The sequence below is a fragment of the Coturnix japonica genome, chromosome 10, assembly GCF_054131305.1.
Source record: "Coturnix japonica strain WE chromosome 10, WE-NBRP24, whole genome shotgun sequence".
In the NCBI taxonomy this organism is placed as follows: domain Eukaryota; kingdom Metazoa; phylum Chordata; class Aves; order Galliformes; family Phasianidae; genus Coturnix; species Coturnix japonica.
Window position 1 is genome coordinate 8,872,550 of NC_140672.1, and position 13,940 is coordinate 8,886,489.

The 13,940-nt window shown below is 42.3% G+C and overlaps 2 protein-coding genes across 3 annotated transcripts in view; both read left to right on the forward strand.

The window, feature by feature from the left end:
- Positions 1-1,905: 1,905 nt before the first annotated feature.
- LOC146759250 (kinesin-like protein KIF20B) lies at positions 1,906-6,292 on the forward strand. 2 transcript variants are annotated; one of them, XM_085510267.1, is made up of 4 exons: positions 1,906-2,543; positions 3,791-3,917; positions 4,458-4,600; positions 5,613-6,292. In XM_085510267.1, exons 1-4 carry the CDS (start codon positions 2,298-2,300, stop codon positions 5,691-5,693), a joined length of 597 nt encoding a protein of 198 aa, XP_085366393.1. In that variant the 5' UTR covers positions 1,906-2,297; the 3' UTR covers positions 5,694-6,292. The 2 variants fall into 2 exon arrangements, with proteins under 2 accessions (XP_085366393.1, XP_085366394.1); XM_085510268.1 differs by lacking the exon at positions 1,906-2,543 and adding an exon at positions 2,961-3,062 and having other exon boundaries at positions 5,613-6,278.
- A 499-nt stretch (positions 6,293-6,791) lies between these two features.
- The window catches only part of LOC146759251 (obscurin-like), a 45,097-nt gene continuing 37,948 nt past the window's right edge, over positions 6,792-13,940 (forward strand). Inside the window, exon 1 of the mRNA XM_085510334.1 lies at positions 6,792-7,164. Within this exon, the coding sequence (XP_085366460.1) occupies positions 6,792-7,164 (373 nt within the window). The remainder of the gene's footprint in view (positions 7,165-13,940) is intronic.

Genomic DNA, 13,940 nt, shown 5'->3' on the forward strand with positions numbered 1-13,940 from the left:
ACAGTAGCCCTCAGTGTTTGCCAGAAATACCTTTACTTGAAGAAAGACAAAGTAGAAGGAATGACTCTGTAAATGAAAAGGTATGATTATATTTAAAGAAAGTCAGTACTTAACATCTTGTTAACCCCTTTTTGTTCTTCTGTTTTCCTAGGAGATACTGGAGCTGGAATCATTTTTCTTAGCATATAGTCCTTTAACTCCATATTCAGTGATGAGTACTTGTTGGTTCTTTTTGTCTTCCACTCAAACATGAGCTCTCATCTTCTCAAAAATATTTTATTTACTAGAACACCATCTCTCTGTGTACATTATGGAACTTTTCCATGCAGTTTTCCATGTATTCGTATGTGGATGCTGAAGATTAGGCAGAGGTTTAGCCTTTGGTGTTCTAACATAGCAGCTGTGAGCGTGCAGAGTATGGGGGGAATGGATGACAAAACGACCAGCGTTACAGATTTTGTCCCTAAATAATGTCTCGCTTTCTCTCTTTTGGAGGCAGAATACTGCCTGAGACTGTTAGTGAGACCCAGTAGGGTGTATCTGAAGATCACACAATGAATAGATGTTACTACCTTCCCACACTTGTGCTGTGTTTCAGCTTACGTGTTCATGTGGCGTCTGAGCTTGAGGTTTTACACTGTAACTTTAGAAAACTCGAGATATTTTGGAGGTCTAATGCATAGCCTAATCTTTACTCCTTTTAAATATTTACAGCCTAGGAAACAACAAAGCAAAACTAAAACTGGAGAAAGTATTCCATTAAGATGCAAAGCTGAAGACAATTATTTGTCACGTCGATGTGCTAGGAGCCTCACTTCATTAAATGAATCTGAGGTTAGTATGAAACTTCAGATCTGAAAATGTTGTGATTGTATTGCTTTTGATAAGGAATGAGTAGGAAAAGATCTCATGTTCTCTAAACAATTCCCAAGTTTTAATTTATTTATCCCTTTCAAGGTGATCAGATCACCTGTTTTTATAGCCTTTGATAGGAATAAAAGCTGTTGAAACAATTGTGTGATGAATTTTTGTCAGGTGCTGTTGAAAACTCTCCTCATGTTAATGCTTATGAAGTGGCTCATGATTAGATAAGTTACTTGGAAAAAATTCATGGAGCCACTGAAACGGGCACAGCAAATTGAACTTATTTTCTTCCTCTGCAGGATTTCTGGATATTGTTTTGTTAGCAGATGATGTTAATCATTCCTATATAAGTTTTTAATTGCTAACTTTCATAAAATAGCAGTTACATATATTTTAAAAACAAAGTATTTATTAACCAACTTAATTCTTGGAAATACACTGGGTGGTGATACTCCATTCAGATTCTTAGCAGAGCCTGATAAAGTGGCTCTGACTACTTTTTGTCTTTCTACAATCTTTGGTAACTTTTTGAGAGGAAGAAGACTCCCCTCAGGGGGTCGGAACAGTGTAAGTAGTAAAAGCTGCTAGTCTGTGTTTGGGACACTGGAGTTTGCTAGTTACTAGCAGCAGTAGAAGCAGCCATCTACCATTTTCTGATGTCCCCAGCAGCCTGTCTTCCATGTGTTCAACCAGCATCTGAACTCATTTTTGATATGCTAGCTGAATTCCTGCCATAGAGAAGGAGGAGTGCAGGTGATCTCAGTTCTGACTTTGTTGTTCCTGTTGAGAAAAACAGGATTGGGTGGATTGTGGACAGTAAGTGCTGCTGGGGAAATGCATACTGACATTTCCCTGTCACTTAGCTGTGCATTTGCTGCCATTTGACCATGAGCAGGTACATGATAGCCTTCAGCTTAAGTACGGTGTCATTGCTTGAATGTCTGTATTCTCTCCAGGGAAAAGATAGCAATGGAGTTCTTTAATGACTTGTACTGGGCTTGCACCTTGCCAGCTGGACCTTACTTATGTAAATAACATCTCTAGTGTAGAAGAGGAAGGGCAAATTCCCTAAGATTAAGCTGGAAGTTAATCGAACACTTGAATCAAATGCTCCTGTTCCTGCCCAGTTCTGACGCAGCAGAGTTGAGATGAAGAAAATCGTGTCAGTTCTACCACCATTCTCTATTAAAAAAAAGTGTAGTTGTCTGTGCCCTTGAGAAAAAATGACTTGTAAAGTATCAGGCTCAGTTTAACATGGAGAACTTTTTTTGTGATCATAGATTGGAAATGATTTTAAATGTAACAAGTTCTAGGAAAGAAGGGTAAAACTCTGCTGTAACTGAAATAGACTCCTTCTGTTACAAGTGTTCTTACAGCAGGAAAATCGAATGCTTACATATCCTTTTCCAGATGCTTTATAGCTTTTTAATCTCATGGCTACCTTAACACTTGCACTTAAAATTCTTCTGTGCTATCAGGAGCATTTGGAAACTGTCCTCGACTCTTCTGGAGTGTCCGCAGAAAATGGCAAAACTAGTCGGTTCCCAAAACCGGAGCTGGAAATCCCACTGACACCTCTGCAACCTGATAAGATGGAGATAAAGCAGCACGGCAGCATGATACCTTTAGGAGTGAAAATGCCTAAGGCAAAAAAGAAAAGAAGTGATGACATGGATGAGGTATGACCTAGACCCAACAGAAAACAAAATATCTGATGCCTTTTTACCATTCTCATTTAAGCATTAAAAAAATGCTATTTCTACCTCAGTAAAGTAGTTGAAGAATTTAATCAATGAACTGCTTTAATGAACAAAACTAATAGCCAAGCTCAGTGATAATGGTTTAAGAGAAGGGAATTTCTCTTAACTCCATTGTGTATTTTCTTTGAAACCTGTAGACATAAATCAGCTTTTTAGACATCATGAGATGTCTAATACTGATATCTTAATGTCCTGTTTTTATAATTGAATGCTTATTTATTATTTGATTTACAGTGGAATAGTTACCACTAGCAAATACTTCCCTACTATTAGCAAAAGTGTTTAAAGTGTTCACTTTTGTGACATCAATTGTTCTTTCCAAAAGAATCATGGCTGAAACTTGTCTTATTTTCCCAGGATTTTGTGAAAAGTGAGAACACGAAAAATACAAAATCTGTCATGGCTTTTAATTCACCCTCTGCAAGTGACGAGAAAATGGTTGGTTTTTGTTCTAGTTTTGAAGCTAGCTTGGGACTTCCTGTAATTGTGTGGTCACACGAAAGAAGCAGTGTCTTATCCTTATGTGTATACCTGAATGGGAATCTTACATGCTTATGAGCTCTTCCTATTAAATTCCATAAGCTAACCAAAGGGCAAGTCAGTCTGTCCCCAGAGCGTGTAATGGCTGTACTGTGTAATGATTTGGAGGGAAGGATATTGCACACTGAATAGTTGGGAAGAGAAGCTTTAGTGTATTATCGTGTGCTTTTGTAAGTGAAGCCCTTGTATTAAACTAAGGTTCATATCATTAATATGCATGGCAGTTATTAAAAACAGATGTTCACATGTGATAGCAATATCCTTGGCATGGTCAGAGTATGAGTAGTAGATTTTTCCCATCTGTTGTCTTCTGTTTTGTATGTTTGTTTATTTTATGTAATTAGAACAGCTTATGTAAGAAACAACTCCACAGCTTGGGAGCTACTTTTAAAGAAACTACTGCCTTATTAAGAAACTTTAAGAAACGTATGCCTTGAAATAGCTGAGATTTTGACAACTCCCTAAAGGGTATAAAATTGTCTACATTACTTGCCGTTGTGGTATCATCAGCATAATGAACAGAGGTGTCAGTAGTAAAGCTCAAAATGTCAACTTAAAATAACGTTGAACTAAAATGAAGTTTAAACAATGCTCTTGTTTCACATGTTCACATCTCTGTTGAACAGAAATCCGGAAAAGACTACTTCCTGAGAAAGCGAGTACGTGCTTCAAGACTGACTAAAAAGAAGGATGAAACACTGCAAAAAGTTGGAGATTTTATTCAAAGCTCTCCTTCTATTATACACTCTAAAGGTTGGTATAGAATAAGTTTTATTCCATGTTTTCTAGACATTGTAGAATGGCTTGTTTCTGCTGTAGGCTATTAATGTATGTGTTCTTAGAGAACTTGTCTGCCATGTTAAGTTGTCCTTTGATTTATGAAGTAAATGCATTTATTCGTCTCTTCAGAGATTCATTATTACATTTGTGAAAACCTACAAGTATACAGAGAAAGTTGGTTCTGTCTTGTGCTTCTGTCAGCACGAAAGTTAGGCCTGTTGTTTAACTCCTGCTGAAGTTTCTGACTTCCAGCGACTTCTGAGCCATGATTGTCTTTCATATTCCATTTTAATGCGTGCTTTAAGCCGCCGTACCTGAAGCTATAAACTGTTTCAGCTATAGAAGCAATAAAGAACCTCAATGAACAAATACAATTTCTGAGTATTTTCACTTAAATTTTACGTGTCATTTATAAACCAAGTTTGTTACAAAGCTTTTTTTGCATTCAGTGATTTAAAGACTCACAAAACCAGTAAGTTGATTGGTTTATGTATCAAAACAAATTTCTTCTAGCCAAGAAGCTGATGTCAGCAGTAAGTTCTCCTAAATCAAACAAACCTGAAAGTCTCGAAGAAGGAGAGACCAAGCCAAAACGATGCAAAAGGAAGCTGTATTCCACTGTCGTTTCTGGCCCTCTAGATATACCTGCTTCTTCGGTAAGCGATTATACTGTAGTCTTGGCTTAAAATAAACTACTAAGGAGTCCAAACAGACTGGAGGTTTCATCTATTTGCAGGGGGAGGTTGAAAATACTGAGGTATTTCTTTATTCTACCAAGTCATTCTTGTTGGTCTTCCTGCTGTTCTGTTTTAGTTTGTCCTCAAAGATCTCTGTGTTTGCTTGGCTTACAGTTTACTAAGTAGGTGATGTACCAATCACGGAGATGTCTTCTAATTTGGAATCATAGATAATTTCAGTGTGTTGGAGTGGGATTATTCTACTACACGCTTTTTTAGAGCACAACTTAGACAGCTTTTTAGGTATGCTTAAACTATGATCTCCTGTCTAAGCCAACTGCAAGTTGGATCTGATGCGCCAGTTTCATGACTCTGTCGGCAGCTATTGTGCTAAGAACATTCTTGCTCTGTTGGAACTGCATCTTTTAATTATATTACAGTCCTTTTTCTGTTCAGCATAGTGATCATTTGCCCATACTGTAATATCCCTCTGAGTTTTTTGATGATTTGACGAATGATAGGGGCACAAACCAAAATGTTAATTTTTTTTGTTAGAGGATGAAGAAGATGAGAATTTCTTTTCTCACTGTAGTTCTGAGAACATGGAACTGAACCGAGAACTGAAATTCTGGGCAAGTCATAGCTACAGGGATTGAGGCTAAAAATGTTTTCTGAACGCTTCATGTTTCACAAAACAAGTATTATAATACTCTTTTGAAAACAAGTATTTCAAAATGAAAGCTGCCTTCAGGCTTTCCTCAGATGTGTGTGCTTTTTTAAGATAAACAGGATTTTGTACATTCTCCATATTTGTTCCTTGTGATTAAGCTGCATTAAAATGATCTCGGTATCCCATAGTTTTCTTAATAAAATATAATAAGCAAATTCCATTCTGAAATCCATTTAGGGGAAGAAATATGTTTGCGTGGGTCAAGAAGAGCTTGTCAGTCTTGTGTGAAAAGATGAGTAACTTTTGAAATGTTTTCTTCAGGAATCTGAGGAACAAAAGAAGGAAAGTGATCATCTGATCATCAAGCGACGGCTGAGATCCAGAAGAGCTAAAAAACCTTGAAGAAGCATGTTTGTTCCCCTTTCTCAGGACATACTTTTATCGTATTATTAAAACTGGTTGTTAATAAACAGTAACAGTAACTCCGTTGTGTTCTTAAATTTGTATATAGGTGTATGTTGCAGAACGGTGGGAGAAAAGCAGACGACCACACCTGTCATTGACATATGATCAGCGAATCTCATTTATTCCTTGGCTGCGTGTACCTTTATAATACGGATAATTAGCTCATACATATTGCAAAAGTGGAGCTCATCATTGGTTCCCAATTACATACTATCCCCGAGTATCTTAACAGCTTGTTGTTATCAACTGAAAGCTACTCCCTTGCTGAGTTCCCAGAACCATGGCTAGTTTCTCACCATCCCAGGGCATCCTGTTGTTCTTGCTGTCCTTGCAGGTGTTATGGCTGCTTGTTTAGCTGCACTGTGTTTACGACCCTTCTCAGCTAACTAGCTGTAAAAAACACTCTCAGGAGAAAGGAAAAAGCAACACTAAAAGAGAAAAGCAGTAGTGAAAGGGAAAAGCAAGACTAAAAGAGAAAAGCAGTAGTGAAAGGGAAAAGCAGCAGTTAAGGGGAAAAGCAGCAGTGAAAAGGAAAAGCAGCAGTGAAAGGGAAAAGCAAGACTAAAAGATAAAAGCAGCAGTGAAAGGGAAAAGCAAGAGTAAAAGGGAAAAGCAGCAGTGAAAGGGAAAAGCAAGACTAAAAGGGAAAAGCAAGACTATAAGGGGAAAGCAAGACTAAAAGGGGAAAAGCAAGACTAAAAGGGAAAAGCAAGAATAAATAGGGAAAAGCAAGAATAAATAGGGAAAAGCAAGACTAAAAGGGAAAAGCAAGACTATAAGGGGAAAGCAAGACTAAAAGGGGAAAAGCAAGACTAAAAGGGAAAAGCAAGACTAAAAGGGAAAAGCAGCAGTGAAAGGGAAAAGCAAGACTGAAAGGGAAAAGCAGCAGTGAAAGGGAAAAGCAAGACTAAAAGACAACAGGGAAGTGAAGGTGACTCTTGTGCAGATGTCATGATTTTGTAATTTTCATTAAAAACCAGTCAAGACTAATGTGGCCTCATAGCGCTCAATGGAGTCCCAGGGGAGATAGTGGGAATGAATAGGGGTTCACATCTGTATGCCCTGAGGCTGGTGCTCGCCTCTCTTACTGTGGCTTTAGGCTCCAGAGCTGATGTTGGCTTCCCTTACTGTGGCTTTATGGCCCAGGGCCAGTGCCGGCCTCATGGGCTGGGGCTTCTGCCAGCTGGATACAGCTGCTGGCTGAACTGGCCAGGATGGAGCCTTCCCTGCACAGCCTCCCATGTGCATATGGAAGGGAATGGGGAGACATATGTCAGATCCAATGGGACAGGACTTCACTGGCTGCAGTTTAAAAGCAAATCACCCCAGCTCTTGTTGCCCTCTATTGCTGGGTACCCCTTGCCCCTGGCCACTGGATTTCCACGCATGCATCCTTCCTTGGAGCTAAGTGTGCCTTTCCCAGCAGCAAGCAGCGAGCTGGAGTCAGCACCAAAACCAAAACCTCCTTGTGCCTTTCCCTGTCCTTCTTTCACACATCATCTTTTAGTTTCAGAAAATATGGCCAGACCCCAACGAAACAAGAGCTCTAAGACAAAGCAGCTGCTTTATTTTCCTCCTCCCCTTTCCTCATCTACACCCCGCAGAAAGACCATTTGCCATGTAAGGGATGCAGTGATCAGGTGTATGAGGGGCAAAGCGAATCAAGCTTAATTTCAAATGCTTGTCTCTTCCACGTGACTTCCCTGAGGTCTGATACAATCGTACAGCCATAGACTCATAGAATAGCCTGGGTTGAAAAGGACCACAGTGTGCAGGGTCTCCAACCAGCAGACCAGGCTGCCCAGAGCCACATCCAGCCTGGCCTGGAATGCCTCCAGGGATGGAGCATCCACAACCTCCCTGGGCAACCTGTTCCAGTGTGTCACCACCCTCTGTGTGAAAAACATCAACCTAATATCCAACCTAAACGTCCCCGTATCACTTTAAAAACATTCCCCCTTGTTCTATCACTATCCACCCTTGTAAACAGCCATTCCCCTGCCTGTTTATACACTCCTTTCAAATACTAGAAGGCCACAGTGAGGTCTCCCTGGAGCCTTCTCTTTTCCAAGCACAACAAGCCCAGTTCCCTCAACCTGTTCTCATAGGAAAGGTGCTCCAGCCCTCTGATCATCTTACTGGCCCCCCTTAGCATTATCTGCATTTCTCTTTTGCCTTCCTAAAAAGCACACCTGCTTCAGGGCACATTTCATCCCACTGATAGGCCTTGTAAGAAGCACTATGGCAAGTCCATATGCAGAAAACACTGGCATTCCATTCACTAACAGAGAAACTATTCTGCCCTTGCTCCTGACTCTTGTCCCTGCCTCCTCCTGCACTGGGCAGTGTTTGTGGGCAATGAAAGAAATACCCACATTCTGGAAAATACAGACAAAAAAGAAACAGGCAGAAAAGCGGCACTAATACTTTGTCACTGGTGGGAATCTCCACAGAAAGTGCTGTGCTAAAGGTGTGAGGTTAAGGGATCATCACTGTCACGATAAAAGTCACAGCATGGAAGATTTAGCGATGGCGTGCTGACTAGAAGGAAAAAACAACACTTACCTTGGAGCTTGTTCATTTTCTCTCCTATCATCGGATATCTTCTCATCATTTACGTAGCTCTGAGGTTGGCCAAAGCCTGTTGCCATGAGCTTTGCTAAACGCAACAGTGCTGTGGCTCAGAGGTATTACACCGGCACATAGCATAGGAGAACTCCATAACCCAAGTGTCGAGGGAAGAAGGAAGGGGAACTGTTACAATTAATTACGTTCACTAAATTGGTAATTGTAGGCTTCTTGTCACACACTACTGCCTACAGCAAAACAGCACAGATGTTGACAACTGTGATTTCTGCATACAAGCAACCACTCGAGGCTGAGCACTCTCTCCTGTCCCTTTGCCATGTCTAGAAAGACCCAGAAGAGCTCAGTGTTCTCTTGCTGTTAGTTTACATCCTCCAAGCACTTCCAAAGGCACGCTGCTCTGTAGAAAAAGCTGAGCTGCCCAGAAAGTTTGTGCAGGAAGAAGGCAGCAGTATCAGTACACGTCATCCTGGGGGATCTGAAAGCATTTGTGAAGAGAACAGGGAAAGAAGAGGGAAGAGAGCAAAACCAACAGGCACTAGCACTGCTGCCCACAGGGGGCGGGGCTTGAGGCAGGGCCTGTGCCAGAGGGGGGCCTGGCACAGTTAGGGCCAGCTCAGGGCTCAGAGCAGAGGGGGAGCAGGCACAGCTGAGGCCACTGCAGGGCCCAGGTGAGAGGGGAACCCAGCACAGTCGGGGCTGCTTTGGGGCCTGGGCCGGAAGGGGGCCCGGCACAGCCAGGGCCTATCCCCCTTTTTTGCACATATGAAATGCTCCCAGCTGTGCTGCACAGCAGAACATCTTTCAATGGAGATGAAAGCCTGTGAAATGAAAGAATCCTTTCTTATTTCTTTCACATTTGTGTTTGTTGACTGCAGTTCCAAGACTGGAGACACAGCACCCTCAATGTCCAGGTGAGTAACAGCAGCCAAGGAGGCCTTTGGGCTCTGCAGGGTCCAAGTGTGGAGCATTACACACAGGAACAGCTGAGTATAAAGACAGGTCTTTGGAGAGGTGAACTGACTGCTCTGTTCACCCCCACTTTGGAAAGAACTGCACTCATTTCCTACCTGCTCCTGGCAGTGTGGGATGGTGGGATAGCATCACACTTCCCACACTAAGCTTCCCACCATGTCACTTGTTCCACCATAACCTCAGTCCCAAAACAAAAGGGGAACTCCCTTCTGAACTTTCTTCACTTCATTTCAGATGTCCTTTCTGCTTGATCTCCAACCCACCCCCCACTCAGGAGAAAGATCACCCGCTTACACCCTACCATCTTGCCGCATTCTGATGTTGTCATCAGCCTTCAGCTTGTCGTCATCTTTGTACCACTGGCTCTGAACCTCATCGTGTGAAATCTCACAGACATAAGATTCACTCCCATATTCATTCACTTCCACATCTTCCAGTGGTTTAACAATCTTGATATCTCCAGCTGTGAAACACTAGAGATATATTTGTCAGGGTATTTCCAGAACTGAGTGCAGCATCTTTTCCTTACACATATTTGCTTGGAAAATAAGTAGGATTATGTTTTATTCTAAACCATCATCCATTCCTGATTCATTTCTCTCTTCAACACAGTCAATGCATTATTGCCATTGAACTAAAAGATAGACTTACTAGCTACAATGGAGCTCCCTGCAAACACTTTTCACGGAAACCAGAATCTCATTTATTCTAAAACCTTTCAAGCAAAATTAAGGTTAGAAAAACAATAGGATGGAATGAATCTTTAAGGTCATTTAGTTCCAATGCCCCTGCTATAGGCAGGGACATCTCCCTCCACACCAACTCTTCTCCTCAGGGTCAAGGCTTCTCTCAAATCATTCTCCTCTAAGCCTGTGCCTGTGCTTGGGATTGCCCTGACCCAGGTGCAGGGCCTTGTACTTGGCCACACTCAAGTTCATGAGGCTGCCAAGGGCCCACCTCTCCAGCCTGTCCAGGTCCCTCTGGGCAGCATCCCTTCCCTCTAGCACATCAACAGCACCGCTCAGCTTGGTGTCATCTGCAAACTTGCTGAGGCTGCATTTGATTCTACTGGCCATGTTGCCTACAAAAATGTTAAATAACACTGGTCCCAACACCACCCTCCACCTGGACACTGAGCTATTGACTGCTGCTCTCTGAGTGTGACCATCCAGACAGTTCCCTATCCTGCAACTGGTCCATCCATCAAAACCATTTTTCTCCACTTTGGTGACCAGGATGTCATGCAGGACGGGATCAAATGCTCTGCACAAGTCCAAGTAGATGATGACAGTTGCTCTCCCATTATCCACTGATGCTGTTACTCCATCATGAAAGGCCACCAAGTTTGTCAGGCATGGCTTGACCTCGATGAAGCCATATTGGTTACCACCAATCACCTCATCTTTATTTTCCAAACAACAAACCTGTCTGAACCATTGGCTTCTCTGCATGCTCATCATTAGTCTCTCCTTAGCTTGTGTGCCCACAATGTATGGGGAATGTCAGCCACAAATCTTACCTAGGGGACGTCTTTGCTTCAAAATCCCTTGAACATCACACAATCCATTTTAAATCTCCAGGTCTGCACTTATTTATGTCAGAATCAGACCATATTTCTGTGCTGCTATTTCCCTTTCATTCTGAAGGGCTCGGATACAACTTGGATTAACCTCAGGAGCAGAGTTCCTGCATAAAACAGCCAGTACTGAAACAGCAACCCAACCTGGTTGCAGACTGAGAGAGAAAATGAGAGTTCACCACTTGTGAATAATGAGACTTCTCTTATTTCCCTGGGAAGTAATGCCCCCTTTTTTACTTTGATGGAGCTCTTTCCTATCCTAGAAGGGAAAATATCAAGTCAGATCTCCATGAGTCCTTCCATCTCTGCACTGAGCAAAGGCAGCCTTCAGATCTATGCTTAATTCACCCACTCCCCTAGAATTAATGGAACTGTGCTTACTGGCACATATACTGAAGCTTAAGCACAGTGCAGTGTTTTCAACATGTAGGAATGGCTATAGAAAATTCAGAAATTCTGGCTGACCTATGACAGCTTAAAGCACTGCGGAGGACTGTTAACAAACTCGTTTGGACATCATCTTGAATAAATGACGTTATCCCCAAGTAAGGGAAGGAACAGCTCAGAAAGGAAAATTCCATTACATGCCATACCTTGAACCACTTGATGTCCACCTTGGGCCTGGACAGCTCACACTCAAATGTGACCTTGTCCTTCTGAGTGATGCTAATGTCTGCCAATGGTCTGCTGATTTTCACAGGCAATTCTGAGAAGTAGAAAGAAGGATGTGGATTTAGTTGGGAATGAGGTCTCTAGGAGCATCTGGCATAAAGAATAATGAAAGGCAGTGCCTACTCTCCATGCTTACTAGAACTTGTAATTCACAACAATAAAACCTGCAGTTTTGAGCCCATTATCATTACTTGTGCTAGGGACAATCATGTTACAACAATCCTCTTCATATTGGAGGGATATTCTGGTGGCAATGGCCCAGTGCATAACATTCTTTGCAGCTGGAAGGAAAGCTGGTTCTGCTGTTCAAGTAATCTGGGACAGGAGCAGATAATGACACCTTGCACCAACCAATACCGGTCACAGTGAGCCTCCCCGATGAATTAATGCCTTCTGCTTTAAAGGAAATGAGTCCTGCATCTTCAAGGGTCACAGAAGAAAGTGTCAAGGAATGTTTCTTCCCCTGGACACCCATTGTGATATTTGGTGCAGGCTTCAGCCGCACGCCGTCCTTCTGCCAAGTCCCTTCCACATCCTCATGGGACACCTCCACCGAAAAGGTGACAGTTCCCTTCTCAGGGAATTCCAGGGGCTGCAGACCTTTCACCAGCTTCATCTGCCACACTGAAAGACAATGGGGACAGGTTGGAGATCTCACACCAGCAGCTGAGAAATAGAATCATCAAAGGAATCAGAGAAAGGTGTAGGTTGGAAGGGACCTTTGAGATCATCCAGTTCCAAACCCCCTGCTGTAGGCAGGGATGCTTCCCTCTACACCAGATTGCACAAAGCCCCATCCAGCCTGGCCTTGAATGCTTGAATAGCATCAGGACTTCCTAAACAAGTTACTTCCCTCTTCCTCTCCCAGGTACAGTATCTGCTAATTAAGCAACAGCCTTTGCAAAGAAGAAAACTTGTTCATAACCAGGTCCATGGGTGCTCTTAAATGGATTCTTCCAGATGGAAAAAACATTTCAGGTGGCCTCCTAGATTTTACCCCTTTTTGTGTTGCACACAAGACTGAAAATAAATTACTTTTGCAAAGTTCTTCTTGTCATAAGGAAACAAACATTTGGGGAATGGCAGAATGGGGTAAAATTTACCGTCACGTCAAGAAATTTGAAATATCACTCACATGTTCTTGGTGTGGTTTCTCCTATAATTATTTGGACTAATTAAGCTTTTCCCTGATGAAAGCCTAGAAGTATATCACAAGAAGGACCAACTTACCCATGACCTTTTATTTGTCTTACTCAAGCATCTCCTCCTGACCAAAACTGACAATAAAATATTCAGCCAGACTACAGGTTTGAGCAGCTGGGTTGTTTCTAGGATCTCCTGCAATCTCAAGCTTGGAACACACACTTGACTTTTGACTAAGTGTCTTTTACAGTGCAGTAAAACAACAGGTTTTCACATGGCTATTCCTCATTTACCTTGCTCTGAACTCATTCACAAACCATGCAGGATCAGTCCAGGGAGAAGGGGAGGAGAGGGGAAGGGAAAGGGGAAGTCCACTGTCCTCTAAAATCAGGCTTCTTAGCCTAAAGCTCAACAGCAAATAGCAGTCCACTTGCCCACATTGCTAGACTCCGAGCATTTAAAGAACATCAGCTTACCTCATTATGAGCTCTAACATAGCCAAAGGAATTCACATATTCAAATATTCTCTTGAGTGATGAGAAATATGGAGCATAACTTCAGACTTCTGCTGTTGAACTCTCACTTCTATCATCAACCAGGGTAACAGTTCAATGCTGTTTTAGATGGAAGACTCATACTTTAAATAACTCAGCTCATTAAGGCTTGGATTTCCTACTACAATTAGCTAAATTCCAGTTTGGATCATGCTTCACCTTGGATCACTTAGGGATTCAGCCACTTAATGGTACTAACTCAGTTTGTCTACAGATAAGCTGTTTTCTATAGCAACAATAAGCTGTGATTGCAACTGGATGTCGGGAGAGCACAAATCCCGCAGTTATCCTGTACCAACATCCTCTCCTTCCATCAGAACAGCAAGTTTTTAAACTAGACTCATGCAAGCTTGCATGACACACCTTGTGTAAAACTGTTGGCAGCCATCAGGACAGCCAGTTGCTTCCTGTATAGACACTTTTCCATCAGTTTGGGTTTTTTGCCTCGCTAGAACAACATCCAGTGGTGAAAACTCACACAGCTGAAGCAACCACGCTGATATACCGCAGTCACTGGAGGTGCTCAAGAGCCACGGGTATGTGGCACTGGGGACGTGGTTAGTAAGTCCAGTGAGGGTGGGCTGGGTTGGGCTCAGCTATCTCAGTGGTCTTTTCCAGCCTTGGGTCCAACTTGTAAGAGGGAATGAAGCAGCAAACTGCCCAGCACTGAGCTGC

Bases quoted from the DNA above. Each gene is read 5' to 3' on its own strand.
- LOC146759250 (XM_085510267.1), top strand. From the start codon at position 2,298: ATGGCTACCTTAACACTTGCACTTAAAATTCTTCTGTGCTATCAGGAG. The intron at 2,544-3,790 runs GTATGACCTAGA...TCTGTTGAACAG, and splicing joins GAAGTGATGACATGGATGAG to AAATCCGGAAAAGACTACTT. The intron at 3,918-4,457 runs GTTGGTATAGAA...AATTTCTTCTAG, and splicing joins TTCTATTATACACTCTAAAG to CCAAGAAGCTGATGTCAGCA.